Below are 22,005 nucleotides of genomic sequence, written 5' to 3'. Positions count from 1 at the left end.
CTCATGATTCACACACTCAAACAGTTCACACCTGGCTCTGCTTTATATTTTAATTAATTTTTAATAATATATATAAAATATTTTACTGAGTTTATTTGAACATTATCACTGAAAATTAATTTCTCAAGAAAATAACAAAGCAATATGAATTGCTGCTAGTCTCCAAACAAAGGGCCACTAAAGTTTTTTTTTCAGTGCATAAAACTGAACAAAAATTTCTGCAATTTCTCAGGCTGTCAACGTGTGTGTCAGAGGAAAGACCCCATGGAATAAGAAGCAAATACCAAACGAAGTCTAGTGGCCTCTGGGCAATACCTTGCTTCCACCACAATGGCTTGTTAAACTTGCCAAAACAAGTGAGGTCAGGATATGGCACTTTATAGCTTCTCTCATAACTGAAGAGAGGAGAGGGCACAGCTCAAAAGAGGTATTGGATTTCAACAAGTCTAGAGTAAAGCTTGCCATTCTCCCCCCCCCCAAAAAAAATCTCCAAGAAGAAAGAAAAGACACCAAGCTTATTTGCATCCCACCAGACATTTAAACAGTGCTCAGTTCAAACATTTAGATTGCCCTGAGTGGGCTTTAGGGTACTTGGACACAAAATACAACATTAAGCTTAAGCATCTGGGGCTAGTTAATCGAGCTGAGCAGACCACGGTGCTAATGAGGTCAAGGTCACAAGCTTGATCCACATATGGCCTAATTGGCTTTGCTCCATTTCACGGCCATAGACCATGCCCTGACCTCAGACAGTCATCTTGCAAATGTGTGCAAGGCTTTCTATACAAGTCTCACATTCAGTCCTTACTCAGGAAAAGTAACCCATAAAGCAAATGTTCCTGGCAACAATTCTGTGCCATGAGAATTACATTTGAGAGGCAAGAGATCTTTGATAAGGATGGTAATGAATCCTGAAAGATTTGCACCAAATGCATAGCCATTCCTCCTTCACACTTGATTCTTTTCCAGTCATTTTCTATTTTCTCTTCCCGTCCTCACAACTTTAATGAGAAGGCCTTGAATTTTAGTCTTACCAATAAAATGTGATGAGTGGCTACACTCAATAACAGTCACTGTGAGTTACACACTTTGATCTACACCAATTCTTCCAAACATCTGAGAACCGAAGTCTATACTATTAAACACAGATCAATACTTGCCTTCTTAACAACAAGAATTACTATTCTCCTCTGTGTTTTAATTACTAGAGGGCATCTGGTGAAAGACAGAGAGAAAACTTAGTATTGGAGGCAAGAAGATGTGCCTCCCCTTAGCCACCTCCAAAGGCTGTACTACACTGAAAATAATAGATTTATTTTTGCCTTAATAACTTCAAAGAAACAGCACTAGATATTTTTAACTTGATATTCTTTCAGGAACAGTTATGGACTTCTAAGTACTCAAATTCTGAGATGACTTTGAGTAAATAATTCCATTCCTATCATCTGTAAGACAAAGCAAAGGCAGTAGATTAGATTGACTGTGCACCTGCTTTAAAATTCTGCATGAATTTTCTGAACTCTCTAGGTACTGCCCATTTTTGTGTTAGTATTTTAATATTTTATACAAGATAAGTCATAGAATAATTTAAAAGAAACTATCTTTTATATCTTATAAAAGGCGCTGTGTTTGGTATTAATATTATGGCTAAAATGTAGGTCAGTTGTCTTGTAAATCCATCAATCCCAACAAGTAGCTCTGTCCATGGTGCTGATTACACTGATTGGTTGATTTTCCCAAATTGAGGGCTCTAGACAAGCAATCGTTACAAATCAGCAGGACAGCTTGGTGTGTAGCAAGACGTACATGGTGAATAATGTTTCCCTAGTTGTAATAAGACATGTAATCCTACCTACCTAACAAGGAAAAACAGAACTTCAATATGACTGAGAAAGAAACTGCTAGACAATATGTTGGTATTGCCAAGAATCAAGAGGATTTTGTGAAAATGTATGTGCAGAAGCCCTGAAATTAAACATGGAAAGGTTGGAGGGCACCAATGAACTGAGCTCCAAAGTGTGTAGAGTGAGGGATGGTATCAGGAACAAGACTCTATGGCAAACACAGACCCAACAACAAAATATATTAAACCCTACTATGCCTCTCTCTGTTCAACCTCTCTATCAAAGAAAATTCCCTTTATTTCTTTGGGTTTTTTTCCAATTTTCAACATCATAAAAGTAGAAAATGAGAACACTAAAATCCAGGTAATAAGAGGTGGCACTGAAGATAATTCTCTTTCAAAGTTGATCTACACAATAAGCCTTTCCTTACTACCAGAAGCTGCCATGCAACAAGTCTACCAGGAGGTAAACAAGGCAGAAATTCAGGTTCATTTAATTCATGGTTTTCAGAATTTTTATTGAATTTTTTGGTTTCTCTATATCCATGGAGATGAACTATTCATAATAAGTATTTCCATGAAATAGTGTGCAAGCAATGAGGTGGCTGGAGCCTTTTCATTCTCTGGATGTATACATCTATATAATATATAGATCTCCTTTGAGAAATAAAATATTGTAGTCATGATTCATTTCAATAGCTATTCTTATATACTGAAAGGCCTAAGCTGAATTCAGTTTTATCTGAATCATTTTTATTTTGAGTCAGAGGTAAGAACTACAACTACTAAAGGGGAGGATTAATAAACAGTTGTGGTCATTATTATAGAGCAACCCAGATGCATGAATTTTGGTGCTACCACCACTCAATAGCCCTTGCCTTCATCGAGATGATTAGCCTTTTTCAGTCTTCCTTGCATTGTACCCATACGGAACAGTCACATCTCACTTTGTAGGATTCATGTGAAGTTCAAGTACTATGTATATATTCAATGCCTGGCCCAAAATAGATGCATAGTTATGGAAACCTGGAGGATGCTAGCCAAGTCGTGGTTTGACTAAAGGTGCCTCTTCTAAGAGAGAGAGAATGGCTTCCAAACTTTTATTATCTTGGGTAATTATTTTCACAAGAGACTCTCCTAGTCATCATGAAGTTTATATGATAATTTCAAGCCAACAACAAAACACTCAACGGGTGTACCAAGCCCCATTCTTTTGAAGGTGTATGGTTACTTTAGTCTTTGAAGACATATACTGATTTTAGAAAAGGTTTCTTGAAAATATTGCATGGAGGGTTAAGTACTTGCTTTGGACCTAACTTTTCTCTATTATATATCAAGAATTAGATGAAGAAGTATGTTTGAAGATGGGAAATGTTTGTGAGTGTAGAGGTGATGCTAGATTTAAGTGCTTAGAAAACAATAGCAAAATAATAGCAGACACAGCAAGACCACATGGGCAAATCTAAGTGCAGAAAAGGAACTTCAAGATGCTTGAGCTTTGCTGATTCTGCCACAGATAAGTGGGGATGGGAATAGCGGGGCCCACTTCTGTAGTGCCTTTGGGTTTGGTCACTCAAAGGAACATCCTTACCTGCCTGCTTTGGTGATGATCATCTCTGTTCCAATATCATGGAACCTCTTCCAGAGGTCAGCACATTGTAGCTCCACCTGAATCTCCTCCATGGTAGACATGGTAGCAGGCACTGGGCCTGCGGCACCAGACGCCAGATCAGCGTGAGCACTGAAGGAGCAGGAGGTCCGCTCGGTGAGCACCTCGGAGTCTGACCCGGTGCTCTGCTCAGAATCTGAAAAGGGAACAATCGAGACTGAGGTGAGAAGCTGCTCCATTGCCCCCATACCTGACTTTAAAAGAAGGGGGAGTGGGAGACACAATGGACTTGGGGGAGGAGTGAGCAAAAGGAGACTTGAAGCTGGGAAGCCCCAGAGCACAGTGCTCAGGGAATTTTGTTATTTATTTTATGGTTTGTTTTTGTGATTTATGACCTTCTTTCAGGTTTCGCGTTTCCATTGTGACATCTGGCATTTTAGTAAGTTCTAGCCATAGATGAAGAAAATTGGTCTGCAACAGGCAAAATAAAGAGTACCAATGTCACCATGTGGGAAGAAATAAGGACAGACTGGAGTGACAAAATAAATGCCACATTAAATAAAGCCCACAAGCACAGACTCTACGTCTTGATTAAGCTGTTCGCTTGTTGCCCCCAGCGTCATGACTTCTCACTCCCTGACACTTGGCATCACAAGTTATTTTTAAACATAGAAATATTTCTTCCACCCCTCTATTCCCTGATCACCAACATAATGATAATAAGAGTTTTGGCATCTTTATAAGCAGTATGTCACACATTTGAGTTAACAGTTTTTCCTAGACCCCAATCGGATGGAACATTTTTGATAGGAATAAAAAAAAAATTCTTTTGTGAGGCAAGGATTTAACCATATGGGAAAAGTTACTAGGGAAAGCATCTGAAACAAAGAGAATAAATGGGGTCAGGAGACAGCTTGGTTGGTTTCTGAAGGATGGCTGAAAGGAGGAGTGATCCAAACAAGAAGGTGGGATTTAAAACAACCAAATAAAAGCTGCATCTGATGTCCTGGGCCACCCAGCGTTTTCTTGTCCCTTATGTCCTCACAAAGAGGAGGTGGGTAAAGGGACTAAGAAGTGCTAAGGGGGTAGGGGAAGGCTGAAATGAGATTTTCTAAGATGTTTAAGCTTTACTTTCAGGAACTTGATATCAAAACTCCTAAATCCTAAGACTGTCCACATTCGAGTCATCATTTAGGTCAAATGATATCAAGTATCAGGGAACTGTTTATCTAACCAGCCACTTAATATCAAAGATTCTGATAGCATTCCCTGGAAGTAATACATGAGTAGAGGTTTTAGGAACAACATAATGCTTCAATAAATAACATTTTTATTTTCTTCCAAGAAGGTTATTTACTAATTTACTTACTACTTACTTACTTATGTACTATTTAGGGTTTTTTTTTTTCAAGTCAGAGTTTCTCTGTGCAACAACCCTTGCTGTCCAGCAACTTCCTATGTAGACCAGGATGGCCTTGAACTCACAGAGATCTATCTGCCTCTGCCTCTCAAGTGCTGAGATTAAAGGTGTGCGCCACCACTGTCCAGCTATAGACTATGTATCTTGACCATATGAATTTCCCTGCTCTTCCAGATGACCTGAGTTCAATTCCCAGCACCTGTGTTAGACAGTTAGCCATCACCTGTAACTCCAGATCCAGGGGATCCCTTGGCCTCTTCTGGTCTCTGAGGAAACTGCACACACATGGCATACAACCACACACATACGTGCATGCACACACATGCACACACACATAGAGATAATAAAAACATTTTTAAAATCTAGAACACCAGAATGTGTTGTTCCTCTCTGAGTGTAACCTAGTAGCCATTGGTGAAGTTTCCTATCCCTCCTTCCCTCTACTCCTAGGAGCTTCAGGTAACCACCATTCTAGACTCAGCTTCTAAGACACTGACTTTCTTTAGATTCCACATGTAAGTGAAATCATGCAGTGCCTGTCTTTCTGTCTCGGGATTCTCTTAGTGAAACTAATGATCTCCAGGTCTATTTGTTGCTGCATATGACAAGATTCATTCTTCTTATGGTGATAATAGTATTTCATTGTGTAAATGTTCCACATTCTCTGCACTCATTTGTCAGTTGATGGGCACTTAGGTTCTTTCCAATTCTTGGCTATTGTGACTAAGTGTAGATGTCTCTTTGACATGTTGACTTAATTTCTTTGAATCTATACTATAGGCAAAGTTTTTTGTCAGGATCATAATCAAATTTGTTCCACCAGCCACTTCCCAAATAACCACTCAGAGACTTATTATCTATAAATGCTCAGTCAATAGCTCAGGCTTATTATTAACTCTTACAACTTAAATTAACCTTAACCCACTTCTATTAATATATGTACTGCCTAGAAGCTCATGACTTTTACCTCTCCTATATGTGTGAATATATGTCATTGTGACTGGTTTAATAAAGAATCTGACTGGTCACTAGCTGTACAAGATAAGGTTACGTGGGAGAACCAGACAAAGGACACTGGGAAGAGGAAGAGCAGAGTCAGAGGAGTCACCAGACAGACAGAAAGGAAACAAGACAGTGAGTTAATTTAAGTTATAAGAGCTAGTTAGTAATAAGCCTGAGCTATCATCTGAGCATTTATAAATAATAATAAGTCTCTGAGTGGTTATACGAGAAGCAACTGGTGGAACAGAGCTGATCGTGGACCCAACAAAAACTCTGCCTACACTATACCTAATAGTGAGATTACTAAATCATATGGTAATTCCCCTTTTAAAATTTTAAGACCTTCCATACTGTTCTTCAGAGTAGCTGTATTAGTTTACATTCTCACTAACATATTTGCAGAAGTTCCCTTTTCTCTGTGTCTTGGCTAGCACTTGTTATCTCTTGTTTTTTTTTTTTTAGAATAATTTTTCTTGCTGGAATAGATAATATGTCACTAGAGTTTTGATCTCTGATTATTAGTAATGTTGAGCCTTTTTTACATACTTTTTGGCCATTTTGCCTCCTTTTGAGGATGTCTGTTTACATCAATTATCAAATGACTTTTCAGTATTGTTATGGGTCAGATCTTGGCACCAGTAAATTGGGGAAAGGATGAGACAGAAAGCCAGACCATGTTTGCCATCCATGTTGCCATCCATGATTTCTAGACATGTGACCAACACATCCCATTTTCTCCAGCTCCAGAATTTTCCTCTCCCAAATCCAGACATCATCTCTGGCAACAGCCACAAGTTTGTTGTCATCCGTAAGGAAGAAGGTGCCCGCAGGAATCAGAGTGTCATTTCTATCCAATCTCCCCCATCCATCACTTCTGAACAGAATCAAGTTGCTGCATGATCAACCTACTTCTTACATAAAAGTTGTTTCTAACCAAAAATGTTAGTTTATCCATAATCTCTACTTCAGTAACTATCCTCATTTGAAATCATTGAAAAGTTTTATAGATAGATTCTACATGTCTAGGTTTAGTTTTATGCCTTGGGCTAACCAGAGCTGTTTTTTAATCTCCCTCCAGCACAGATCTAAGACGAGAGCAGCTGCTGAGTGACAAGCATCCTGCCTAGCTTGATTGAGATGTCATTCAGAAACAAAGCCATTTTAATGTCACACACTCAGTCACAGACAAAGATGGGGGTCCAAGAGCCCATTCGTCTCTGATACCAAAAGCTTCTTATTTAACAGGAATAATGTAACATGTTCAAAATCTTCTCAAAATGAGATTTTTCAAATAGCTTTAACTTACCTATGACCAAAGTGTTAAAATGTCCTCACCACTGAATGATATAATTATAAAATAAAATTGAGAGTAGACACTGAAAGTGGGGTCCAGCAGCAGTTTTAGACATGTGATTTCATCATTGCATGTTCAGTAAGGGGGTCAGGGGAAGGGGAGAGACACCACCACACTAAGTCATAACAATTATCCATGTTAATGCACTGAAATGAGGAACATGGCTGGGAACTAGGAAATAAGAGACTTTCCCCTGAACATGCTGTCTGGAAGAAGACAAGGACTCAGATGTGTTACTAAATGGATTAACACATAGCCTTGGTCAAATCACTTGACCACAAAGGATCTATTTTCCCATCGTACCCTGGAAAGGGCAAAACTGGAAACTTTTAGAATCTCTTCTGTCTCTGATGACGTGGAGAATGTAAGGGTCCTCGCCAATGAGAGGAATACCCAGGAAGGTATTAGCAGAGTTAGGAGCAAAGTGACTTGAACAAACCAAATTAAATGAAGAAAAAGAATAAAGGCCCAGGTTTCCATTGAAGAAATTAAAAGATTGACTAGGGATTCAGTGAGTAGCTACAGTTTCAACCAGGCTAACCAATTAGCACCTATGAGCATATGGCTCCAGATTATACACCACATAGATAATTAGAAACAGAATACAGACCATGAGAGAGTTCCAGCTAGTGTTAATTAACTGTGGGTTCACAGAGTAGTTACCGTGTGCCTAACACTGTGCTAGATTCTGAAAAGTACCAAGGAAAAAAAAATAGACTCTCTCTATTGTATTACAAGGCAGTTAGACATAGGAAGAAGTTAGAAATATTCAGAGACCAACACAGGAAACTACAACACTCTTTCCATCCCATTACAGAGAGTCTCATATGTCTTGTGGAGATCTAGAGGACACAGAGGTTTGAAAGGGTTGGGAAAGATCTTTGGAGAATCCATTGCTTCTTAAAAAAAAATGGTTAAGTTATGGTAGCATAAGCAGCGCTTACCTACGAAGAGAATTTTCAGAAATAGCTATTTATATTACTAGAAATATTCTAAACTTGCAACATCACACGTTCTCACATAAAAGAAGCCCGTGAGCTTTTTTTTCACAGATTGTAGGCTCCAGCCTATGAGTGAAATTATTTGAATGCACCCTTTATTGTTCATTTCTCAGTTGTTCTGTAGCTGTCATCATTCAAAAAAATAAAGTTGACCCTGTATGTTCAACAGTTTAAAAAAGTGACACAGGAGTAAAAGTCTTGTGAGATCAGCTGCTAAACAAGAACCTTAGATTGGAATCTCAGAGTCGAGATCAAGATCGGCAGTCTGCAGAAAAGTAAAGTTTAACTCTTTGTACAAATATATTCCTAAACCATAAGTACATAACACAGTTAGGGGCCCAGCAAGATGGCTCAGCAGTAAGTGTGTGTACGCCCCAGGCTGGCAACCTGAGCTCAATGCCCGGAAGCCATGGAAAGGTGGAGGAAAAACACCAGCTTCACAAAGTTGTCCTCTGACCACTACACGTCCAGCATGGCACACACACCCTCCCATCCTGATAAATAAATATTCTCCAAAGAACAGTTAAACTATTTGAATCAATACTTTTCTCTATGAATCAGAATACATAATCATGTTGCCTTAAGTGATGAATTTAAGAAGCATCTAATCAGCTATATTAATCAAATCAGATTATCCATTCAAAAAACACGACAACCCTCTGTCACTCCAGTCCCAGAAAATCTGCTCTCTTCTGACCTCCCCTGGTACCAGGCATGCATGTGGTACATAGACATACATAAAGGCAAAACATTTAAACACATAAAATAAAAATAAGGGAAAATTTTAATGATTAATCCCTTAAAGATTAAAAGCATCTCTAGTTATTTTTATTTTGGCAACATTTGCTTTCTTTCTTAATAAATTAAATATTAGAAACTAATCTGAATTATCCATAAAATTTTTTATAAATAATATTTCAACAAAGGTATTTCAGTAAATAAGGAGCACAAATAATAAATTTACACTCAGGGAAGGTAAAGAAGAAAAAAAATTGTATCCAACACTCTGTGTTGGTTACATCATATGACTCGTAGGGCAAAACCAACGTAAATAACTGCTCCTGTCCAAAACGAGCTCCCCGTCACAGTTTGGAGCGCCATTCACTTTCTACATCTAACCAATTTGGCTTTATTAACATGAATACCATGTCACTAATTCCCACAGGGAACTGATTTTAGTTTATGAATCACAGCAATAAGCATGTGGTTTATGCTTCTAGTAAATGTACCATGGGTGTGGGTGGGTGTGTAATGACAGAACACATATAATACTCTTTCCATTTTGTGGATTAGCAACTTAAAACCAAGAGACATTGCAAGTCACCAAAGCAGAACACAGATCTTCTGCCTCCTGATTCAGTGACCTGCTCTCCCAGGATCATGTTAAGTTTGTCCCGGAACAAAGCAGCTGGCATCTGTGTAATGTTTCTTAACTATCTAAACTATGCACCCCTGAAATGGCTTCGGCAAGTTAATCTTGTCTAAGACGCATAACTGCTCTGGTGCTCAGTTTCCTTCGTCTCCATAGCACAGCACATGCGCATTCATTAGAGGGGCTATAAACTCCCTGCTAACACTGCTGTCTAATGGATGGATAAGGAGTGCAGCTAAGAGAGCACCAAGACTAAGGAAAGAAAAGTGCCACAATAAATTGGTTGGGTTACCACAGATACAAAATGCCTCAAGTGCATACACTTAGTTTTTGATGGCGCTTAATATCAAAATTAAACATTACGGAAATATTTTACAGTGAGTTGGTTTTGTTCTACAAAAATGTATGTGTATATATATATTTGAAGCAAGCCGTTATTCCATAGCCCAGACCAGCACCCAGTAAATAGCTTCATTTTGCCCTAAACTCACAAGAATCCTTCTGCCTTACCCTTCCAAGTAATGAGTTTACAGACATGGGCCACCGCACCCAACTTCAACCAGTGAACAAAGAGTATTTCTGCTGTGGCTCCCCTTCTCCTCAGATGGGACCTGAGGAAGTCTCTCTTGCTTCACTGGGCCTCAGTTACCTTAGATTTATGATCAGGAGCTAAGGTTTTAAGATATGGTGCTGCATCTAAAATCATATTTCTGTTCTGATGATGAAACAATCTATTGATTCTGTTTACAGCAATTCAGTCTTTGATTTGGGGCACTTGAGGTGAACATGGGATCATGAGAACTGTCCCAAAGCATTCAGGTTTAACACCAATAGACCTCTCACTATATGCCAGGCACTCTGCTAAGTCTTTAAGCATAAAATAACATAATTTGGTACCAAAAAAAGAACTATCATTTCCGTATCATATACCATTAACTCTATGTTCAATTGTCAGTTCTCTTATCAAGAATTTCAGGTACATGAGACTTTATTTAATTTTATCTTTTTCCAAACAATCTGATTCATATAGACCAGATTATATGTTAACGGACAAGGAGAGATAAACGTTTCTGATCTTAAGCTACCAGAATCTTGTAGGAAGGACATACAAAGTGTTAAAGACTGACTATGATAGATGCTACACAAACATAGGGAGAAAATTTTAGGAGCTCTGAGCCAATGACAAGGCAAATGAATATCAAAAGACTTCAGGAAATGACATTTGAATAGTACAGACAAACTTAAATGCAGGTTCAACAGCATCAAACAAACGACGAGACAAAAGGATTTGGGTGCTTTCAGAACACACACAACAGCCAGGCTTTAGCGTATATAAAGGTAGAGCGTGAAGAACATGAGATGAAGGCAGAAAGTCAGGTTCAACTAAACTAAATAATTGTTTACTCAGCATTTACTATGTGCATGCCCTACTTCTAAACTCGTGGGATGAGATAAGCAAAATACGTGGCCATGTGGAGTTTAGATCTTGTAAAGACCATGGGTATCAGAATGTAGACTTCAGCCTTTGTCTTCTACAAACTAAAACTTGATTTTACATGAGCACGATGGTTTTCTTTCACTTTTGGACTAGAAGCCAAGTTGAAGTCTTTGTCCTGTGTCCTGTGTAAATGAAGGGTTATGATAGTCTAGCTTCAAAATGGAAGATCGGTGACAGAAGACAACCACAGAGGTCAGAGTTTAGATGCAAACTATCACTTCCATGGGCCTACAGATAAGTTGTCATGCTTCTCCTAAAGGAAACATGTCTGAAGTGACTGCAAAAGAAAGACACAACCCAGATATATTAATGAGCACTTAAGCACGTACTGAGTTTTTTTTTCTACCAAGCACTAATGTGTGACCACAGATCAAAACCCCTTGGCTATCCCAGGAGTCTCAAAACAGATATCAGAATCTTATAATCCAGGTAAGGTTCTCTGCATCAGGCACAAGAAAACTGTCCCAGAGTCCCTTTGGAGTGGAGGTTGGTCCTGGGCTGCCAAATTTCAAGGTAGCTTAGAGAGAAAGCTGGTGATGAAATTTTTCATAGAGTAATTCTAAATATGGAAAAAGCACAGTATTTGGCACTAACCTGAGTACAGACTGGGCCCAAATTTGATACTCCATCCTGAGCTTCAAGAGACTGACCTGTAACCCAGGTTGGATTAAACTAAGATCATGATGCTAGCAAACACTCGAATGAGCCTGTTAGATGGTGTCCGTCATGGAATGGAGTCCCGGAGCTCTCCATGCCCTCCAAGTTCTATTTGGGAGAAAGGGGAAGGTAACCTGAAGCCTGCAATTCCTGTGCCAATAAGCCAATTAAGGAGACTAAGAGCTCTTATCTCTTTAGCTGCCCAAAGATTTCTCCACCTAATAAGCAACAGCTCTCCCCATGACACATAGAACCACATTAAGGCGCACTTGCCTCTAGGGTTCAAGACTTGTGAAGGAGATTCTCACAGCAGTGACAGCAGTCACTATTTTTGATCTATTTCTTGTTGAGCAGGCAAAGACTTAATGCCATGGGAGGTTCAGTCTTTCAACCCTCTGGGAGCTTCAAAGTGGAAGGGGAAATGCATCCAACACCGTGCTAGAGGTGAACCTACATTGTTTCCTTAATTTTCACGGCACTCTATGAAGTAGGGGTTTTCTGGCTGAGATATTTTACAGGCAGATACGGAGGCTTGCTTGTGAATAAAGGTTCTTCTTATATAGCAGGACTGGTGTCAGAATGGGGTGGGAGTTAGGCTACCATTTGGGTAGGTGTTCTTTCCAGCCTACACTGTGTGAAGATCTGGAACCTTCTAAGCGCTTCAGTCAGAAGACAGTCTCTCAGTAACAAAAACGTTGCCAATTCCTCTGGGAGAGGAGAAAAGCCAAACAAAGTCACATGATAATTTTCCTCCTCCGCCACCAACAGAGACATAATCAGCAATATTTAACGTCTCTCCACCCATTTAAACATCATTTTGCCAGGAAGTACAGGAAGTAAGGCCTCTTGTATTCTACTTCCTGTCTCCAGACTACTGGTTGAAAGACTCAAATAAGACAGACAGTGAAGGTCACTGTCAACACCAGCTCCTCCCTTTGCTGATAAGCAAAGTAACAGAAGGTGTAGTGGTTGGAAGGTGTTTGGATTTTGAAAAAAAAAAAAAATCAATAACAGCACTGAAAGGCATGCAAGGAAGTAGAAACAGCTCCTATTTATGCAAATTCTGGTTTATTTATATTTAATTCAGGTCACATTTCAGGACCTAGAAGTTTCTCATAGTCCTAAATGGATAATTTGCTTAAAGACAATTTAGCTCATGATAACGGCTATGAAAGTACTTCATCACAGACAAGAGTCAAAACAGCATGCAAGAGTTCATCAATGGCCGGGCGGTGGTGGCGCACGCCTTTAGTCCCAGCACTCGGGAGGCAGAGGCAGGCGGATCTCTGTGAGTTCGAGGCCAGCCTGGTCTACAAGAGCTAGTTCCAGGACAGGAACCAAAAGCTACGGAGAAACCCTGTCTCGAAAAATCAAAAAAAAAAAAAAAAAAGAAAAAAAGAAAAAGAGTTCACCAATGAATAAGAGATATATACATGGGTTTTGGATTGTTTGCTTGTTTGTTTGTTTTTTGAAACAGGGTTTCTCTGAGTAGCTTGTAGACCAGGCTAGTCAGAAACTCACAGAGATCTGCCTGCCTCTGCTTCCCAAGTGCTAGGATTAAAGGCGTGGTTAACCATGCCCAGCTGGGTCTTAAATTTTTTAAAACAACCTTAATTTTAGACTTGTTTTACTCTCGCTACAAAATTTAGTTTTGGGAGACTGTTTAGTTCAGATAATATTCATGAAATATAATACACAAATAAAATCATCAAAAATGGGACCACAAGCCACGGGACAATATCAGAGCTAAACACGTTGCATCAAAAGTCCATCACTAGTTGACTCTGACCAGCTGGGTAGTCTTCAAACCTTCCCAGTGAATTTTAAGTTAGCTGCGCTCAACACAGCCCCCTTCCTAGGGCTTCTGGCATTTGTCCTGACTGAAGTGGCATATCAGCTCATACTCTAGCCAGACCATCTTTGCTCTTTGCAACCGCAACTTCCATCCACTCACTGACACCCCCAACACCAGCCCCTGCTCACATCAGCTGTCATGATACTTCCTGAGAACTGAAAAGCAAGCCCCAGAAGCACCTGCACTACAACTTTCTAGAATGTTCCCACTAGGCATAAATTAACGTACAAACATACTAACGTGCTAAAAGGTAAGACCTGAACACCCGATTTCTAAACAGTAAGTATAATTTAACTGTGACTTCTGGGGACAGGATCCTTAGCAATGCCAATTTCCAACACATGGTAGACACTTGAGCACAGAAGACCTTCAGTTACACGTTTAAAACCCAACATCCTCATCACATAAACACAACAGGTTCTTCAGTACTCTGAACCTATCCATTCATTCAATCATATATTTGTCTAGCAAACAGTTATTGAGTATATGACCTGGGCTGGTGATGTGTGGAAGGTACTGGGTTGGATTTTTACAGAATTTTTCAGAGAAGGAGGGTAGCTCCATGGACAAGTCTAAAAAATTACAGTGCCCCAAACCCAGCTTAACAATTAGGGTTTGGTATCCAAAGGAGGGCATTCTAGAGTTCAGCTCTCCTCCTTCCAACTGCCTACCTTAAGGAAGGACTTCATCTCAATTATTTTTATCATCTATAGAATACTATATCATTAAGAACTACTTTGCAAACCTTTTTATCAGCTGCTGGTAATATATACACATGCATTTCCATATTTACATTACCAGTATTTTTTTAAAAGTCTGCATGCAGTACTATTTTTCATGTGCTCTTAACTGAAAAAAAAAAAAAAAAGCACCAAATGGTGAGAGGAACCTCTTTACCCAAGACATCTTTTCTGAGCAAAAACACATTGGCAAAGGAGAAGGAAGATCTTCCAGAGTAGGGCATTTAAAAGCAAAGGTATGGCAGGAAAACCCACCGGAAATGCACAAAGAACAGTAACCTGTGCCATCCAGGTAACACCTGTATCAGTCCCTGAAACATTGTCTGCTGCATGCTATATTCTTAGTAAAACACTACCTGTTACTGAATGGATGAATGGATGGATAAAATGCTATATTTTAACAGAGCGAAATGAAAAAATGCAGGTAGAAAGTGGGCTGATATGAAATTAAAATTTTTGATGTTATTTTTCTGATCTTCTTCCAGAAGACAAATATATCCCTCATAGGGGGGTGTCTTCATTGCATCCATACTCCCAGCAAAATCTCTATTAAATCCCAAGGTTACATGCCTCCTGACTTTACAGCCTGAACTTTGCCTGTGCACTGTGTTAAACAGATTGGAGAGATCTGCCTTGAAACAGTTCAGGAGCTTCTAACGAAGGCAGAGAGTTCAGCTACTTCTGTGAAGAAGCAACCATTGCCAAGAGCCGAGAAAGCACCCTGATACCAACTCTTTTCCATAAGACTCTGACAAGAAAAGAAACCTTCCATCATGCAGATAAAAGGATGGAGAATCAATTCCTGCAAATATCAGATACAGTGGAGCTTGGTGGTGAAATACAAAGGCAGAGACGGCCTCCTATTTCAAAGAAGGAGCGGCTCCTACACAGACAGCAGCTGAACCTCCAGCTCTGCTGTACAGCATTGACCCTGCTGCCTGCAGCAAGATGGGTTTGCAGAAGTGCCGTGTGGTAAAGGAAGGAGCACCAACCATGACTAGAGCCACACAGATTCAAACACACGGCTGTGCAAGAGGCATGCCCTTTCTGAGCAACACCTCTTTAATTGAAGATAATCTAGAGATGCTGGTGACTTGGCCCAGCCTCTGGCACAGAGTAGGACAGCATCGAGTTCTTTCCATTGTTTGGAAAGGTCTATGGGCTCTTTCAGTCTCTTTCCTATCCATCGCTGTGGGAGAGTCTGTGTGCTTACAAATGAAGAAAAGCATATACGAACAAAAAGCATAAAACACAGGACAGAAAAGGATCACTGACAAAGAAAATATTTCAGGAGCAACAGAAAACAACTGTCAAAACTGGGTGGTGTCAGGGTACAGGGTCAAGAGGCAGGAGCAAACATGAAGATGTACTGTAACTGTCCACTTAAAAAGACCATTTCTGTAGGATCCACTTAAACGCTACTCCCCTAGGCACAGCTGGGTCTGAAAGCAGAGAGAAGGAAGACTGCTGGGAACAGAGACTCCCACTGGCTATTCATAAAAAAGGGTGGGGAAGGGGGCAAGGAAAGCAAACTCTAGCCTTGAGCAGCAGAGAAAGTAACCGATGTTGAAAAGGCAGATAAGGCCTCATCTAAAGAAACAGGTAGAGAAAAAGAAAGATGTGGGGCTCCAGCTGACAACCATGTCAAGGATATTCAAGCCCTGATTCAAGAAGAGGAATATACACACTGTGAGAGGAAGGAAGATCAGTGTGTAAATGAGGTTCCTGTTGGTAGGCGGGGGAGACCAAGAATGGACATTCTAGATCTTTGAAAGATGGACAAAGCACCATGCCTAGTGTCTCCAACTCAGAAGTATTAAAAAGAAAAGACCCTACGAGGTTCTTAATAAAAATATGAACTCATCTACCGTCCCATATGTAAACAGCAGGAATCCAGCCAGATAGATGTAATGGTAGTATGTACCTGTGATCCCCACACTGGGAAGGTTGAGGCAGAGGGTCACAAGTTCTAGGCAAATGTGAGATGGGCCACATACCAAGAAAGAGACAGAAACAAATAAAAGAGATGGAGGAAGAAAGGGAAGAAGGAAAACAGGACTGAGGGAAGGAGCAAGAGGAAATAAGAAATGAAAGGAGGAGAGAGGAAAAAGGGAGGGAAGAAAAAGAGAGAACTAAGATGGAATGTTCTCATAGCAGAAAAAGGTTCCCTTTGTGGACACAGAGCAAACTCTGGAGGCAAGAGAAATTCCTAGATTCGTGCATGGTTTGTCTTTGTCTTCATAACTTGCTGACTGAGCTTAATACACTAGCAAATCTTGAATTCTACCCTCATACCTTATGTCTCTGGGACAAACTAAGCCCCTTGGGTCTTTTCTACCTTTCCTTTCCCCCCTTCCCAAAAGGGAATGCATCATCAAAGGTCCCTAACCCCAGGATGAACATTAGGTGACAGCCAAGAAGCAGCAGGTGGAGTGAGTTAGGAACTGCTGATCTGTCCTCTGCGTAGAAGACTGATTTGGGAATCTCAGAGTCAACGAGTCAACGTGTTATTCCTAACCCTACCCCTGACTCCTTGAGTACTCTATACAAGGTCACTAGTTTCCACCTGCTCCTCACCCAATGACTTGGCCACCACACCCTCAGTCTTTCCCCAGACCTACCTACCTTGACAGGTCAGAATGACCTTTGAAGGGACAGCGTCCTCCAAGTATGTCAGCAATTCAGAAACTGACAGCTTCTAAAATAGCTGGTGTGTTTGTGAGTGTCTGCTGCTCTCTGAAGGAGTGGCAGTGTCACCGGCTGCTGCACGGTTTCCATGCCAAAGTTACTCCTTCCATTCTCCCCATAAGGCTCCACGCTGCTTCTTGCCTCCTGGCCTAGGAAGACTTGGAGTCCAGAGGCCATGGCCTTTAAGTGCTGTCAGAGTTCCCACTTCAGCTCCCATGATGGTGCCAATTCAGCAACTGTCATGATGACCCAGCCTGAACTGTATTTAGAAGCTACAGACATGGCACCATGTTCCAAGCCGTCTCAGAATGACAAGAGATTTCCTGAGCACCTGGGCTTGTGATTCGAGTGTCCCCTCCTCCAGGGGAATGGGGTCAAAATGACTTTCTGCTGCTCTGCTTTCTCCCCAGGAAGGGAAGCCCCTGCTAGAGTCTTGTCTCAGAGTTACTTTCTGGGGATGTTATTCTATATACTATTTTGAAAGCCCATCCTTTTAAAAGTTTGTGATAGATGTCGAAAGAAAGAGAGAATAGTGAGAAAACCATTCTGAAAACGAGTTTAGTGTGGTACTAATGGACAGCTCATACAAAGATGAATGTCCCTGAACCTCCAGTGCTTTGGATCCAGATGTTTTCAGTGCATCAGGGCACTAGCTGTGGTTTGACTTCATGGGGCAGTGGTAATAACTCAGTTCATCTTTTTAGCAGCTTCTAAGTCTTTCAAAAGTATCCAGGTAGAGTCCCAAAATAACTGCAAGACAATCCTCTAGTGATAAGAAAAAGTCTTACACAGCTATACTTCAATATAGAGTCTTACCCAGGTACACTTAGTCTTACACACTCATACTTGAATACAATGTCTTATACACTTACACTTCAATATAGTCCCACACATTTGTACTTTAATGTAGTGTCTTACACACTTAAACTTTTATGTAGAGTCTTACACGCTCACCCTTTAATGTAGAGGAGACTTACACACTTACATTTTAATGCTATGTCTACCCAAAGAAGCTGTCTGATTGCTCATAACCCTAACTGGGTGGGCTGTCAGCTTGGGGGATTGCTGTACACAGAATAGCTCTAGGCTCTCCGTACTGAAGATCACAAGAGAAAGGAAGATTATCCCCCAACTCTCCACCCACTCTGACCAGAGTCCCTTAGAGATACCCTGTCATTTAAAAGGCAATAGTGTTTGGCCTTTCCCTATTTCTGGGCAAGGAACCAACATGCAGAGAATGTGGTTTTAGGCTCCTGGCATCTACTCTATTTGAGGATTACCCCCACCCAGTACCGTTCAGATGGGTGTTAGTCATCACCTCCCTTTGTTCTATAATAAATTCAACCCTGGTTAATTCCAAGCTCTGTGCATCACTGGAGTTTAAAGATGGCATTTTGACAGGTCAGCTATTTGGAACCAATGGACCACCAACCACTCAAAAATTTTAAGTCATTTTAGGAACACATGGAAATAATTTTCCCCAAGAATTCACAAGTCTGGAGGATGAGATCTTATTGATGGCATATGAGCAGTTGTGTATGTTAAATTTTTATTGTATGTACTATAGTCTATGTATAATCTAAGTTGACTTAACAATGAAGGTGGGTTTTCCTGATTATATGAAGTAATACACAAGTGTTATCAAATACCAATGCAGTGCACTGGAGATCATGTTTATTAATGCAATAAAGGACTGAAATAAGACTATAAACAGATGAGTACCTGTTTAAAAGTCATATGTCATAGGTAAGGTTATTTCAAAGAGAGTAGTCATCCAACTACATTTTCTGTGAGACAGTCTCTCATGCAGCCCAGGCTGGCCTTGAATTCCTGGTCTTCCTACTTCAGTCTCCCAAAGAAACACAGGTAGTTTCTGTACCTGTGTCTTCCTTTCCCCTTCATCTCCATGGTAACCATGCATGCATGTTGCACCCAATTCAGGTGCTTCAGGGGAGGCAATGAGATGTACTCTGTATACAGGGCTTTTTCCTCCAGACTCTGCAACTACCCTTTTCTTACTCTCCTTCCCCATATCTCAGAAAAACATTAGTGGCACAGGAGCCCCATGCTCACTAGGTTTCTTCCTTCTCATTTTCCAAAACCACACCAAGTTTGCTGTAATGAGGTGAGCAGTCCAGTTCCCTGATGAGAGATATGTTCCCTGTCAATGGTCCCAAGACCTTAGAAGAAGTCCAAAGACCTTAGAAGAAGCCCCTACCCGTATTCCCTCAATGTGTGTGTGTGTGTGTGTGTGTGTGTGTGGTGTGTCACTGGCCCTGAGGAGCTGCAGTTCTCTGGGGAAAGCTGGGCACAGTGGGTGGTGAGGTTGCCCATGCCAAGGCTTTCCTAAAGGCTGTGGTGGCTGTGTCTGCCAAAGGAAAGAACACTGTGGTGAGCTCAGTTTGTTTGTTGCCGAGAACCTCCTTGCCCTGGAGGCTCAAGGTCTATTTTTACCACTGGGTGACCCTGGAGACACTTTACTGTCATCAAAGTGAATGATAAATAGAGTCAACTCTGAACTATTTATCATTTTATTGTGAAAAGGTGCTTTGAATTTTGAATCTGAAAGCCAAAAATGTGAGCCTTGGTTCTTTCTCTTCAGAAAGAGGTCACGTGGAAAAAGCCACCTTCCCTTGCCAGTGCTCTGCTGGCCCAGCCGGGAAATGGAGACAAGGACTCCTGCCACTTGCCCGATGTGATAAGGCACCAGAAGAGTACAATAGTGCACATGAAAGCACTTTGTAAATTATAAAGTACTTACAAATACATGTTATCCACATCACAGCTAATCTCTGCATGCACGGCCATTTAGTGACGTCCTTCAAACACTGCTAAATCCAAACGCCATGCCCATTAAAGATGAGGAGACTGAGACTCGGGAGTAAGGTGGTTTAGTGAGAAGCCATTTCTCTGGATCCCGTCTCCTCACTCATCCTCATTGTACTCATTCTCCCTCCTCCTCACACGCCCTCAAGTGAGGTGTTTCATTTTCTATTGCTAGATAACTATTACCGGGTTTGTGCGATGGAAATGATAACCATTTGCTTCTGTGAGGCAAAGATCTGACAAAATGATTGCCCCAATGTCTTTTTCCATAGGCTGTGATTTCGTCAGGTGTAAACCAGTCACAAGTTAGCTTGTGGTAAACTGGAAACAAGGTCAGATCTGCAGAGCAATGGGCTTACTCACGTTAGCTTCACTGGACTCGGAGCCATCCCCCCAGTGGTGAGCCATGGAAGAAACCAAAGTGCAGAAAGGCTCTGTTCTTCCCTGAGTGTATTCAATCTGATTTTCTGTTTCTCCATGTGCAAAGCATCCATTCACTGGTAAAGTAAGTACTGTATTACTCAATGGGACAACCTGGTATCTCCTCTAAGGAGGGGTGCAAGTGTCTCTTAACACACAAGTCATCTTATCTGGTCGTTGACAGCATTGGGGGCAGAGACTTGAGACCCAGGAAGCCAAAGTTAAGATCAGAGGTAGCAGATTGATTAGTGATGTCTGTCAAGAACAGAGGAGGGCAGAACAGGAGCATTTGTGTTCACCATGTCAGTCTTCCTAAGGTTCCACTGAAGGCCAACCTCAGTTGTCACAACATCCCCTCTACCTGATTTCAGAGAATAAAGCCCATGATGTCACTGCCCATGTTGTATGTTGCTCTTTCCAAGTGGTCCAGGTTTGCCAGGGACCTCAGAGAGGCCACTAATCTTTCTCCTCTGGCGATAAGGTCATCACGTTAACAAACTTCTGCTCTGACACAGTTGTGGTTTTAATGGAGAACTAATGTCTTCATCAGTATCTATGCTATTTCACACTTCATTTCCTCCCCAACTCTTGGATGGAAACCATCCGGTCCTGATGATTTACTTTGTGGGAGTATCTTTCAAGTGAGTCTCCTTCGCTAGGGATGCCACGCAAGCATCTCAGGGCTCCAGCTGGGGAGCACCCAGCCTTGAAACATCAGTGTGTGTTCGAGTCATTCTAGAAAGCCAGAGGCCTTGGCAGCCAACTGGCAGTGAGTCCCTCAGTCCAAGCCTTCAAATGTGAGGCTAACAGAAGCAACTGCTACACCTTCCGCCCCTCTGTCAGTGCTGGATTGGTAGTTTAAGGTGATACAGACTGCCAGGGCTAAAAAGTGGGAGGAGATGGGAAGAAAACAGATGTTCTGAACTCGTGATCCATAATTCAGTTTCTAGATCTCTCCATGAGTTTCAAAGTCTCAAAATTGCCTTAATGTGAGAAGGGTCCTCAATGTCTTTCATTTGACACACAGCCTGCCTATCATCCAGCCTAGATTGCCCAAGAAAGTTTTGATATCTATTCATCTGTGCTCAGGATATATCAACATTCAGAATATCCTGCTACCAACTGGCTTGAAACACCAGCCCTTAGAATGAGTACACAATAAATACTTTGATTTTTTTTTTACTTAAATTATAGCTACATGGCACTTAGAGTGATGTGGGAGTCCCCTCTGTGTGCTGTGATTAGGTGGGAAAGCTAAATTGAATACTGGGAGAAAGAAGGGCAGAGTCAGGAGAAGCCATGGAGCCCCTGCCAGAGTCAGACATGCTGAAATTTTGCCAGTAAGCCACTGCCACTTGGCGATACACAGATCAATAGAAATGTGTTAAATTAATATGTAAGAGTTAGCCAATAAGAAGCTAGAGCTAATGAGCCATGCGGTGATTTGGTTAATACAGTTTCTGTGTGATTATTTTGGGGCTAAGCAGCCGGTAACGAACAAGCAGCCTCCTTCCAACACTTAGAGGAGTCTGAACATGGCGGACAATGAGAGCTGACAAGAGGCCAAGGACAATGGCACGGGGTTTTGATCCTACTTCAGGTTCTGGCTTTGTGGAGCCTAGACAGTTTGGATGTTCACCTTCCTAGACCTGGATGGAGAGGGGAGGACCTTGGACTTTCCACAGGGCAGGGAACTCTGACTGCTCCTGGGACTAGAGAG

At 41.1% G+C, this 22,005-nt stretch overlaps 1 protein-coding gene across 1 annotated transcript in view; it reads right to left on the bottom strand.

Annotated features, from left to right (window-relative positions):
- Positions 1 to 22,005, bottom strand: part of Tbx15 (T-box transcription factor 15) — a 103,681-nt gene that overhangs the window by 42,246 nt on the left and 39,430 nt on the right. The window contains exon 2 of the mRNA XM_057793519.1: positions 3,435 to 3,648. Coding sequence (XP_057649502.1) covers positions 3,435 to 3,648 — 214 coding nt within the window. The remainder of the gene's footprint in view (positions 1 to 3,434; positions 3,649 to 22,005) is intronic.

This window comes from Chionomys nivalis, chromosome 18 (genome assembly GCF_950005125.1).
Source record: "Chionomys nivalis chromosome 18, mChiNiv1.1, whole genome shotgun sequence".
In the NCBI taxonomy this organism is placed as follows: Eukaryota; Metazoa; Chordata; class Mammalia; order Rodentia; family Cricetidae; genus Chionomys; species Chionomys nivalis.
The sequence above is the reverse complement of the archived record's forward strand: the minus strand, read 5'-3'. Positions and strand labels throughout refer to the sequence as shown.